Source organism: Acanthochromis polyacanthus, chromosome 23 (assembly GCF_021347895.1).
Source record: "Acanthochromis polyacanthus isolate Apoly-LR-REF ecotype Palm Island chromosome 23, KAUST_Apoly_ChrSc, whole genome shotgun sequence".
Classification (NCBI taxonomy): Eukaryota; Metazoa; Chordata; class Actinopteri; family Pomacentridae; genus Acanthochromis; species Acanthochromis polyacanthus.
In genome coordinates, this window is record NC_067135.1 from 8,883,527 (window position 1) to 8,897,149 (window position 13,623).

The following is a 13,623-nucleotide window of genomic DNA, read 5'->3' on the forward strand; positions in this document are numbered from 1 at the left end:
CAACACTTCCTCAGTCCTTGCACTCCTAAAAGCCAAGTAGTATCTCTCATTTTCCGCTGCTTGTATTATTTTACCATGAAGTTTTAGCCACAGGACTATAAACTAACCATATCTGCAGTTAAAAAAAAAAAAAATGTCACTTCCACCGCTCTTAAACTGAGAACACTACAACTTCACATTAAACAAACAGGAAACTCTTGCACTATTACCACGGTTTGCATTATATTAAGTGTCCCAGTGAACCGAGTAAGTACTGACAAAATTATGACTCACTTCAATAATAATACAGCCTTCACATGTGCTCTTCCTGAGTTACACTAAGAAAATATGAGAGTTCAAGATAAAGTATTCTACACAATTCACCCAAACACTCCTACCTTTAGAGCCACTTAAGCTTCCCAATGTTAGTTTATGTGTAATTCAGACTTCAAATCGTGCCTTTGTTTGGCATCTGCTGTGTTGTGGTTCTTTAGAAGATCCTCTAGCTGAGATGTTTTGAGTGCCAGTTGTGATCCGCATCTCTACTTCTGTCGTTTCAGAGGTCCTTTCAACTCTATCACAATGCTGCTATTCAAGAACAATCTACAGTTTGAAAGTTAAAGTATAATCCAAATCGAAAAGAGCTGCTTCATTTTGCAGTTTTCAAGTCAGTTATTCGACGTCTGCACCAAGTGCCGCTGTGACCATTTATTATTCATAAGCACTTACTTTTCACCGTTCTTTAGTGTTATTACTGCACATTGTGACAAACAGTGCCAAAGCTTGCTTTCTGCTCTCTATACCCCCCCCCCCCCCCCCCCCATCCTTCCAACTTTCCCTTGGCTCTAATTTCAAGAAAGCACAGTTGGATTGAGTTTCCCCCTCCCCAGCTGGCAGAAAGAATCAATACCTTCCCTTTTTTGTCTTTCCCCTCACTTCCTCTTGTCTCAGTTCCTGTAGCGTCTGAACACCTTATGTGTTTTCGTACGAGTTTATTCTTTCACCTTTTTCTTTGCTACATGCTTCTCCCTTCACTCATTTCCCTCCTTTTGCTTTGTGCTTCACTGTCGTGCTCCATCAGCCCCCGGTCTCAACTGATACCTCTTCCCCTCCATCTTTGTCTCCCTCCTAGACAGTCTCAGATCACTGACTTTCCTGTCTGTAGGATTCGATTCCCAAAAAGCTCACCCTGCCATTCATAATCAGCAGAAAAAAAGCACTGTCCATTTCAATATCACACTCATAGCCGGGCTTACTTCTGCAAATGCATGCAGAACACAGGCATGAGGGTGCACACAGAAATGAAGAGTCTGCTGGCATGCAGATACAAGCCACGGATGCTCAAAATAGCAACCATCCAATCACAAGTGCCAATGTCACCCTGACATGCAAGACTCCTGCACTACTTTATGCATCCTACATTACACAGAGCACAGCAGAATCCATCTTTGCTTTCTGCACACAGTGTACACTGTATACACACATGGATATCGACTGAAGCGAAAGAAAACGAGAAGGGTAGAATGCAGAAAAGCAGAGATTTTGGAGAAAACAAGCGAGAATTATTTTTGGTTATAAAAAAAAAATTAGTGTTTGTATGAACCACTGCCATCTTATACACTGAATTATTTTTGCTTTGTTTCATCGATGCTGTTTTTCTGCAATGTCCCTCCTTTAGACCACTTGTCAATCAAATAGAGTGGGTGGAACTGTGGCATTTTATTTCGGAGGCTTTCTGTGAAACTCAGTTTTTCAGTGTTTTTCATCAAATAGCTTAGACACTGGGCAGCTTTCATTTCTGATCACAGACTGAATGATAACAGAATGGAACAAAATAGATTCATTTATATGTAGATGATAGCTAAAAGCCGGCAGTGATCGTGTAATTTGATTCATTTTAATAAAATCTGGTAACAGTAGAGACAATATTGCATAAATATCAAAGCACTTATTGAAATGCATCCTAGAAACCTAAGTGTTTTTATCACATTTGCACAAAGCTTTCATAAGTCACTAATTTTTGTATAAAATCACTGTGCATATGGTAAAAAAAAAATATATTCTCTTTACACTGTGATAGAGTCACTATCAACTGATGGATAATACATAACACAAACAAAAGATTCAATCTAAATTAAAAGTAAGTTCCATTAATCTGACAGGTTGTAGTGGAAGTAAAACTGTAGGTCAAAGCAAATGAGAGATATTTTGTGATTTTGGCATTCAAACTTTGTCTTTTGTGCGCTCGGTGAAGTTTACAGATTGGTGCTGAAGTGCGGAAAAAACCTTCCCCAAATCGATTCGCGCAACTCGAAATATGTCACTTGTGCCAATCGAGTCACCAAAAGGCATGTGGTTCAGATTTGTGCCATGGTGAAAGTGACACAGAAATGCTACTAGGTCAGACCTGCTACGATTGCTGTTGCGACTTTTACGGAAAGTTGAGCATGCTGCTCATTCGGACATCAAGGTTCAGATGTCATCAGGCAAACGAAAAAGAGCACATGTGCCTGTTTTACCACTCCTCTCACTTTTACTGCTCCTTTCCTGATCAATGTAAACTAGACTACTTGAAATAGTTTTGCGAGGATCGATGTGAGCCACTTTGTTTCTCATCTACAGAGCCAGATCTGTGTGAAGAACAGAATTCTTCTAAGCGTACACAGACTGGACAGCTTGCAGACTGTGAGGTGATATTCACTGAATTTGACAAAAAAAAAAATACACCTAATTACAATCCCATACTCCAGCTTAAACACACTATTTTCCTCAATTATACAATTTCAACAAGTGATCAGGGTCACAACAACATTTACTGATAATGGAGTAGTTTAACAATGCCACAAGGAAACTAACAAGACATACTTTTGCTTCACATACTGCTTATATTTTCTGATTTGGAATTTTTTTTATAGATGTTCTATTGAGTTTTATCTGATCAGATCTCCAAAATCCATAAAAATGCATCAACCTGGAAATCCAGAGTCGTTCTGCAACTAAAAGTGCATATTTAGTGGAAGACTGTTCAGATTTGAACTGATGGATATATTACTTTTGCATTACTGACATTCACATATTGTCTTTAAGTGTATGCGCACAGAATAAACTTGATGAAGAGGAAACAAGTTTGGCAGCTTAGAAGACAAAAAGGAAAGAACCAGAGTTGCTCGGATTATAAAGAGGACTGAATATCAAAGAGGAGGTAGTACAAAGGAAAAACCACAGAAACAAAATACCAAAGAAGAAGTCGAGACAAATCGAGAAAGACAGAAAAACATGACAGAACATAAGCAAATTAGCGAAAATAAACAAGACAAAAACTGACTGATGCATGAGCTCACTGGGGGGGAAAAGGGGGGGATATTTTTCATCTACCCCAGTTCTAAAAGCTTGTTTTCCTGACTGAATATTTAAGCAATCTTCTCGGGCGAAACAACGTTGCTGGTTTTGAAGTCACAAATGGGACTAAACATGCAGAGACGCTTATAGGCAGGATGTTTGCGGGTTTGTAAGCAGTAATAATGTTTACAGTACACTGACCACCTCCAGAGACGCTGAGTCAGTCTGAATTTGTGAACCCCTCCTGTGTTTGTGTCTATAGGGGACAAGATTTCTGAGCGAGAGCGTGTCGTATCTTCACTCACCGTCACCATGGTGATTGACAGCAGAACTAATTCCACGTTTAACACCCTCAGTGGACTGACAGACATGTGTGTCTACACAGAGTTTTACAGAAGGACATGGAGCAAGAGGCCTGTAACACCATGCAAGATGGTTGCAATGATAGACACACTCAGTAGGTGCTGTTATTTGAGGAAGATGTCAAGCTGCAGACACTTGAAATGGGAATCCTTGCTTCTGTTAAATGCATCCTACAGTTAAATGCTTCTTCCTTGATCCCTTGAAATCATTTTTTTTATGCATATTAAGTGCTTCAGGGTTATGAAAAGCACTTTATATGTACAGGACGTAGAAACACATCTAGGAAAGCACGTACTAATACTCTTGTCACATTAGACGGCGAAGCCTCATGTTTGCACTTGCATTTGATATGAAAAGAAAAAATGAAAACTAACATTAGCACCTGTAGTAATGAACACTTTTTCCAGTACTAACCCATTTCTTCAGTCGTGAAAGGTAACCATCTAACAAATTTAACCCACCACCATACTGTACTGTACATATTTTATGTGTAGACAAACTCAAACACATTTAAAAATCAGTTTTGTCAGGTAGCAGGCCCCTTCTTTACCATGAAGGTCAAGCCAATCCCTCATACATTGTCTTGCTGTTGAAAATGCCCATAGAATATCCAAATGTGCATTAATTCTTGAATGAAAATCATCCCAAACAAATATAATTTACTAATTTTTGAGTAATATTAGCCAAAACACTACAGAGCCTAAAAAAAAAAATTTGAAATGCACCTTTTAGTGAGAATGAAAAGTCTTGGGGATAACTGCATGAGTAGGGAAGAAAGACATTAATTTGATCTTTTCATGGGACGACTTTCACATAAAAAAAATACAAAACTAAAGTTAAACATTAAAAAAAACAATCCTAATCTCATCCTGTTTCGATTAAACTGGATATATATTGATATATATATATGCACATGCACAACACTCTGCTACCCCACTGGAACACAGAGATATGCCTTTGTGTTGTGGTACTGACGAGTTGTGGACATATTTACACTTCTGAGAAGCACTTCTCTCAAAGCACAGTGGAAAAATGCGTGAGCCATCAAGCAAAACAACGAACACAAATTATTTCTTGCTTGTTCTCCAAAACACTCAACCACAAATGATGCTTCTCTTCAAGTCATCTCAGACACAGATTTCAAATCTTTGTCTTCCATTCTCTTCGCTGCATCTCACACTTCAAACGCTGCAGCAAATTAGAATTTTCTACCCCCTTCCACTGCTTTCACTCCACCAGAGGGCAAACAGTCAGTATTGTCTGCTAATTTCTTGTGATGTGATCACACCAGCTGCAGCAGCCGTCAACATGTTGACAAAGGGAATAAAAAGGATTCACAAGCCATCACTACATTATTATACAAGTACTGTGTGTTTTGATCAGTACCTACATGTGTACACGCAGATGTGCACCTGCACATGGCTGACTGCCACGCGTATTTGGACATTTATATATGCACCAAAAGCCTTAGCCAACACATTTAAAGACAATAGTTCATGTAAAACAGTTTAATAAGCAATTAAATAAAGTTTTCTAGTGCAGTGTGTGTTATTCTAAGTTTTGACAGTAAGATTTTCACTTTTACTGCAAGTGCATATCAGCTGTTGATTACTAATCTTGATCGTGGGAAAAAAATATAAATCATATCACCTCCTCATGCAAGATGAAAAAAAGGCCAGCCCTCCTGCTGCAGCTGGTTAATGAAATTAAAAATGAACACCTCCCGCCCTGCCACCAAAAACACTAACAAAGCTGAGTGGGTTAGAGCATGTTCAATGTAAATGCAACTAATCCTCAATTGTCGACACTCCTCACCCACACAAGTAACAGAATTTAATTCCTAATTACAGCAGCACAAAATATCTGACAGTAACTTTGCCCCGTCTGCCTTAAGGATAAACCGATAAATACACCATGAAACAAAAGTGGCAGAAGGTGAGGTCTAGCTGGCATTAAAGCCGCCTACAAATGTACACCTGCTTGTCTTTCCTCTTTCTCACATTTCTCACACGCGCAGCATGACAAATGTTTAGCTAATTTGACAGTTCTGTTGCCCACAGACATCTAAGGTGAGCTGGCATGCATTTTAAAATGAGGTATGCCTGTTATTTAGCCAACAACCATTCCAAGAACTGTTGCTCCTTTCGTGTTATGCATCCTTGGCGAGACAAGTTAAGTACTTCACACAGTGCTAATGCACCAACTGTAGATTCAGGTGAATCCAATTCATTTGTTTCAAGTGCTGTATTACTCCATATCAGACTTGCATTTTGTCATTTGCTAACAGTCCTTCACAATATCTGCCTCTGCCAAACCCCAGTCATGGTAAGTACTGAAAAGAGTTGGATCTTGCTGCCAAACTGCAACACAAAGACAGTTCCGAGATTCACTGGAGAAAAGCCCAAAGTGTGGGCGCAGCACAAACTAGTACATAAAATGGTCAGCTGTATCACTATCTGGACATAAATAAAAACACCGCTTTTCCAAAGCCAAGGACAAGAACAGAAGAAGTTAAAAACATTATGAAGGTGTAAAACAGTCAAATGGTATCACTGACCTGACTGCAACTGTATGTCTTTGGCCTTTTTGCACATAACTGCACATATTGTCATTACAGACAATAGGGACTAAAAGAATTGGGTTCAAGTTGCAAAAGCAAATGTGCACCAGTATTTAAAAGAGTAGTTCACAATTCCAGCAGTCTGACTACAACTTCTCCTTAACATCTTGCTCAGAAAGTGGAATTATATATATTCCCTAAACAGACACTATATCATGAACTTCACTCTTTATGAACCTGCAAACACTTTAATGGCACAGTGTGATATTGGGAAAGTTCAACAATATGGAACCATTTCCTTCATAGTAAAGTAATTTTGCAGTGGCCCAAAAAGGGGGAAACTACTGCAAAAAGGTAACAGTTAAAACAGATCAGACATAAGGAAAAAAACAAGACTAGACTAACTTTGGTCAGTCACACTGCAGAAGGAGCTTAAGGCACCTTTGAACTTGGCACACCTCAAGCTTCTGTCCATGAATGATACTGAACCTTTATCACACTTTACAAGACACACAAGTATAAAGGACAGAGCATTCAGTATTAACAGGCCTCCCGCTCAGTGACCCAGTAAAACCAAACAGTAACTAATCTGCTGTCAAACATCAGTAAACGTATCTTAGATGATTTATGCAGAGCCAGTCAGCAATGCACCACTTTGTCTTCACTTGTTATTGACACAAATCTCTCAGGGAGGTCTGCAACTTTCTAAATGCTGAGTGTAATAAAATTTCTCAAACGTAATGTGCTGTGTCTACGGCATGGTATTTTACGTCTGTCTGCTGATCCATCAGGATTGTGGAGCATATGCCCACTAAACTGGAGCCCATTTGCGCACAGATGTTGCATGCCTCCCAACACCACATTTAACTTTTTGATGGTTCAGGAAAGTGAGTTCTTGCCCAAATAAGATGCTAAAATACCAAATACAACTGCTGCACACTTGCACAGATGTCAAAGAGGTACTAAAAAAAAGCGCCAAAATCAACACACATGGATGAAAGGGAATGTGTGACAAGTCCAAACAGTGGGCCAATCATTGTCATTATTAAAATCGCACACTTCTATAGTGAGCTGCATCAATCACAAAACCAATCTGGACTAGCTGGGGTATTGCTCGTTAAATGAAATGTCATCCACAGTCCTCCCCTCTGAAAACACAAAAAGAACAAAGCATCGACACGGCAGCCAGACTAGAAGAGAATACAAGAGGGGGGGGAAAAAAAAAAAAAAAAGGACCATTTCCAAACAAGAATAAAAGAAATCTGCTGTTTGAGCAGCAGATAACACACAACAGCATAGTGAGCCATTTGACAATAGCTCTGATTTTCTTCTGAGGTTTGGCTTGATATCCACCCAGAGCTCAAAACCCTTTTTCGCTGAAGTAACTTCCTGCAGCCGTCAGTGTTGCCAGGCAACTTTGTTCTCTAGGACATTCAATCATGAAATGCTGTGGCCTGCAGTGAGTTCAAAGACTGCTGCTTCTCTGAAAGACTACGATGGAGGCTGCTGGTAATGGAAGACGGGTGTTGCGTACAGATGGCAAGATGAAGGGGGACCGAGCGGCCGCACTATGGAGCCACCATTAAGACCAGATAAGAGCCCAGAAATAGCAGGTGTGTGAAGAAGCAGGAGAAAAGACTTCCCGCAATTTATTCTATTTGTGTGTGCAAAACTGACACGCGTCTGCAAAAAAAAAAAAAAAAAAAAAAGACATCCTGAGTGAACACAAAATCCGTTTCAAATGATAATTCTGTTCTTGCAGGAAAAAGGTTATCCAGTATATAATAATAAAGCAGCAACAACTGAAATGAAATAGAAATTGGATGAGTTTCTGACATTGCTGTGGTGAAATTTTTGCCCACACTTCTCTGCAGAACTGCTTCAGTGCAGCAACACTGGAGGGTTATCAAGGATGAATTGCCCTTTTCAGGTGCTGCCACAGCCTCTCAATGGGGTTCAGCTCCAGACTTCAAAACTTTCATTTTCTTCCTTTTGAGCCATTCACAGGTGGACTTTCTCTTATGCTTGGGATCGCTGTCTTGCCACATTACCCAGTCGTGCTTGTGCTTCAAGTCACAGACTGATGACCTGACATTCTCCTTCAGGAGCTTCTGCTAGAGAACAGAATTCGTGTTTCCCTCAATTACGACAAGTCACCCCGGCCTCAGAGCAGCAAAGCATCGCATTACACTGTAACCTCCATGCTTGACTCCACGTACAGTGTTCTTTTGTGGAAGTCTGTGCTTGGTTTACTCCAGATCCAACAGGACTCCTGTCTCCTAAAAAGATCAGTTCTCGACTCAGCAGTCCAAATGGTTTGCAAGTCATTGGGCTGTTCTGCCTTCATGTGCTTCTGGGTTAGCAGCAGTAGTAGCTTTCAGTGCATGGATGCCATTTTAGCCCAGTGGTTTTCTAACAGAAAGCCATAAACGCTGCCGTTTATTGAGGTGATAGAGGTCTGGAGCAGCTTAGATCTTTTGTGACTTCCTGGATGACTTATCACTGTGCTCTTGCAGGAATTCTGAAAGGTCATTCACTTCTGTAAAGGTTCACTATTATTCAAAGTCTTCACCATTTGTAGATAATGTCTCTCTTTGTGGAGTCCTGGAGCACAAGAAATAACTTTGTAAACACAAAATAGACAGAATGGCGGAGTCAAGGTCTGAACTCAGTTCTTCATTGACTTCCTGGATGACTTGTAGCTGTTCATCTACCTCTGTAAAGGTTCACTATTGTCCCAAGTCTTTGCCATTTGCAGATAATGTCTCTCACTGTGTATCTTTGAAGTCCTGAAGAAATAGCTTTGTAACTCTTCTCAGGCCTGAACCATTCTTCACTTCATCGTTCCAGCATAATGTGGGACCTTTTTGCCAATTTCATGCCACTTAAAACGGTCTAAGCCATGAATTTATTCAACAGGGCTGGTGGTCATCAGGTTGGCGTTTCTTATACAGCTGCAAACAGCTATCAATGCAATTTGGTGGTTCTGTGGTTGAACGTGGGCTTAGTTGGCACAATTATTTCAAACTTGTATTGTTTTTTATGTCTTTGTTGTACTTCAGATTTAGTTTGAATATCTGGCTCATAATACCAGATATTCAAAAAAAAGAAAACAGACAGCAGGACGGGGTCAAATACTTTTTCACAGCACTGCATACGCGTAAGTGTATGTGTGGGCATGCAAAAAGATGAGCAGGGATAGTATACGATTCACTGATCTTTTAGTATTTACAGAATATCCACTAAGCAGCCTTTATAACAAAGATTTTGTGGTATAGGCGTTGCTATGCGGTGTCCAAAAAAAAAAAGCAAGAGAGTGTGCGAATAGCAGGTCCACATCTAGTGAACTACATTATTAAAACCCATTGAGCCGCTGATGAAAATGAAAAGGCTGCAATCACGCTGCAAATTAAACGCATTACGGCGTCTGAGCACAGCTACCTTACAGGGCACAATGAAAGATTTTGAAGGTCTCGACAAGAGCAGGAACGTATGAATAACTGCCCTCTTGGAGAAAGCACCTTTTAACACAAGTATGTGGAGAAGAGCAACTGTTATGTGAAAACACATGTGCTGCACAAATGTCCTTTTGTGTATTTTATATTCAGTAACATCCACATGACTCATTAAAAATAAATGTCGCTGTGCACCATCACTTGCTCTTGTACACTCGATAACACGCACAGGTCGACACACACACACACACAAGTTCATCTTCGGTGGTGCTTAGGGAGCATGTTTTAATACCTGCGGTGAGAGCTGGCCTCAGTTCTGAAAGTGGAAGCCTTCACTGAGGGAACTGACTCAAAGTGAAATGCAGTCACAACACATAGCAGGGAAATGCAGTGGCAGTAGAGATGGAGAAAGGAAAGGAGGGGGAGCAAGGCCTGGAAATTGAAAAGAAAAAAAAAGGATGGTGAGGCCGAGGGAAAGTGAGACCCCTGGTGATAATCTGAAAATGCTGCAGGTTTGATCCTTCAGCTGAGTGTGTGTGTGTGTGTGTGACTCCACACATTCATAGCACTATATTTACTATTCACTAACCCTATGAAGGCTTATTCAGAGCCAAAGCTGACTGCTTTGACTGGTAGAGAGGAAAAATCTACACACCCATACCTTTCCCTATCGTCAAAGGTGTGCTTTTTCAGTGGAATTAGCATCAAGTAATGGTAGAAAGTAATGCCATTAAAATGTTATTCAAGTAGAAGTATTAGCTCCAATCTATTCTTTAACCCTCTGACTCGCCTGTAATATGCAGTTCCATTAGGAAAATAATCAAATCCAAGCCTACAAATCATGATATTGAATCAAAGTCAGTTTATTTAACATGTCTGATTTAAAAATTTAACAAATATTAACTCCCTGCATTAATGAGATTCTGTAAAAAAAATGGCTACATTAGCACAGAGAAGATGGGAGACAAGCACAGAACAAACGCCCAACATGTTTTCAGAATCATCCAGCCACGATAACACACACCACAACGGTCTGCATTCAAACTTGTCATCAATACCTTAACATTTGTAAACAAGGACATTCCTTTTGTTGTCTTTTCACACTTTGTAGTAAACTAAATACACAAAGCTGACTAGAAGAAACTGAAATGATTTACTGATACAGGTATATTTTACTTTGTCTGACTATCTGACTACTACGAGTGTTTGACACAGAAATCATTACGCTAATCTGAACTTTAAGGTTTGGAAACGGAAGACTCTTTCTCCAGAATTGCTAACACAGCAGTAAACGCTCTCGCAGCACATTGTAGTGGTGATGGAGCTGAAATATGTCCTTGCACTCCAGAACACTAAAAGGCTATGTGCATGCATTCGTGGTGTACTTTTGTTGGTAGCCGTCATCCGCACACAGTCATTATAAGAGCAACATCACTCTTGTTTCAAATCATAATACACAGAGAAAAGTCATGGACTACAGTTTGACTCTGCTGCTCTTAAACACACACGAGCAGACATGGTTTGTCACTTTAAGCAGATGAGCTGGCTGATGTTGTGATATGATTACTGCAGAACAAAGTCCTCACTGGACCAAGGTCACATCGTGAGTCTCACATAAAGTGTCTATCGCTCTCTCTCTTACATAACCATCAGTATTATCAAGGTCATTTCTTTAGCAAATCACCATCCTTGTCTCTGCCCTGCTCTCCCACTCTTCCCTTCTCACTTCCATCCATTCCTCAACTGGGCCATTACCCGAAAAGGCCATTTCTTCAACTCTCCTCTGAGAGATGAGGCTTGACTTTTAAGTGATGCTGTCATAGTTGAGCCAACTTGTCGGCGACGGCAAAGCCAGACAAATGGTTTTAAAAAAGCTAAAAACAAGGTGCGCTGTCACTTCGCAAGGGAATGTTTTTTATTTTTTTGTCCCCAAAGCAGAGTGTACAACAGTCATAAAAACTGTCCTCGAAAAACGCACTCAAACTCATTTCCTGAATTGCATTTACTGTCTGCACTGTTGACATCCATTTCCACCCATTTCCAAATTGTATTTTCATTTTCGAAGTTTGGCAAAGCACTAATGTGGCCCTCATTTAAATGGCAGGTAGATAGCGCATTAAAATTCCTGGGGAGAATCCAGTTGTTTTGCAGCCCAATTATAGACAGAAAAATGAACAGTGCTCAGAATTTGTTCAGACTTCCTAAACACAACCCACTGCTGCAGAGTCCTCTCCAGAAAACCCTTTTTTGTTTCAGTGAGCCATTTCTCCTTCAGTCTGCCAACTTTACTTAAGTGGTCAAAACTCTGACACTGCACATTCAACATGCCAACACCTGCTTCGACAACAGACAAAATACTGCCTTAACATCAGGCTATGGCCACATGAACATTTTAAACTATTTTAAACACGTACCTATTAATTCTGTACAGTCCGTGCTTAAAAAATGACTAAGTAAGGGCTCCGTCATAAAACCTTCCTTCCATTTAGTCAGGCACTGCTCCCCTAATGTAATGAAATGGTCTAGTTAACCTGAACCTTGGGGAAAAGCTTGTATGATAGACTGAAACAAAAGAAAGAGGAGAAAGAGACAGCAGATGTCACAAGAGCGTTGTGACTGATTGTTATTGGCTTTAGCACCAAACACACAACCGTACCTGTTTGGCAAGGTTGACTGCATCAGCGTGAAGTCGGTCTCTCAGATGAGGGTCCAGTTGGAACGCCGGTGCAATCTCCACAACCTTCAAAACAACAGCGTTTTATTGATATTGCCACAGTGTGTCACGCTGTCAGAATAGAAATGCACCAAACTGACAACAGCAGCAAAACAACAGAAGCGACAGTTGCACAATTTAGCTTAATGACCGACAACACTTAAGAGGCCTAGATGTTGATCGACTTTAATAATTAAGTTTGACTCTTTTGGTGGTACCAGGATGAAAACACTCAGTTCTGATTCATTTAACCTGACACTGAGTCTGAAAATGTGCTTCTCTTTGCACAGCTTTTATCACACTAGATATCAACTGGTTTTATCGCTGAAGCACTGGAAGAAATGTGCAATTTAAAACCAATTCTCTGTTGGCATGAATAGTAACTGAACCTCAAATATGCCAGGGGTTAAAAGGAGAGTTATTTTTTTTAATCATCAAGATTACATCAATTATCAGAGCCAGAGACTGTAACAAAGAATCATTAAGGTTAATTATAATTTATAAAACTTGTCTAGTAAAAACTTTGCCAAAAATAAACAGTTTGCATTAACCAGATTGTGTGAACAAAAATAGAAATTCTGCTCTCCTTCGTGACCGACATTCACGTGACAAATATTCAGAGATTTTTCAGCTGAACTGCAGGCTGTGTTTGCACAAAGGAGACAGGAGACATGTAGATAAATATATATTTTTTTTTTAAATGCAAGTGAAGTATTTATGATATGTAGAGCTACTATACATTTTTCCGGCACTGGTAACTCCATTTGTACATACATTTCCTGTATGTGTTGATTGTGAGTTTTTCTTATTTTTTCTAAAACCAGTAGGTATAAAAATCCATAATGATTTCTAGCATTAAAAACTTGTTATAACGGACAGCAGAGATTTGAGTTTCCTCTCCTAGTCACAGCTGTGCCATTTCCTTACAGGTGCAGGACTTCATATTGCAGTTAAAAAAAAATGAACCCACAGGAAGAAAAAAATGTGACAAACAAAGAAAAACATTCAGAAACTGCTTGGAAATCAGAAGACTGTTAAATAAATCGATATGAAATGTCACACTATGTTATCCTGCATCTTTTCCATGTCCAGTCATTATTTGAAGGTTGTCTGATTGTAAAACATGATCCATTCATCTGCTCTGTCAGCTGCTTGGTGCTGGGCTGGTGGTCTACAGCAGATTTATTTTAATGGTGAAAAAAGGTGTTCGAGAC

General features: G+C 39.8%; 1 protein-coding gene across 1 annotated transcript in view; it reads right to left on the reverse strand.

The window, feature by feature from the left end:
- LOC110962536 (pyruvate carboxylase, mitochondrial) overlaps nt 1-13,623 on the reverse strand; it is a 627,844-nt gene that overhangs the window by 275,355 nt on the left and 338,866 nt on the right. Inside the window, 1 exon segment of the mRNA XM_051943654.1 lies at nt 12,353-12,436. Within this exon segment, the coding sequence (XP_051799614.1) occupies nt 12,353-12,436 (84 nt within the window).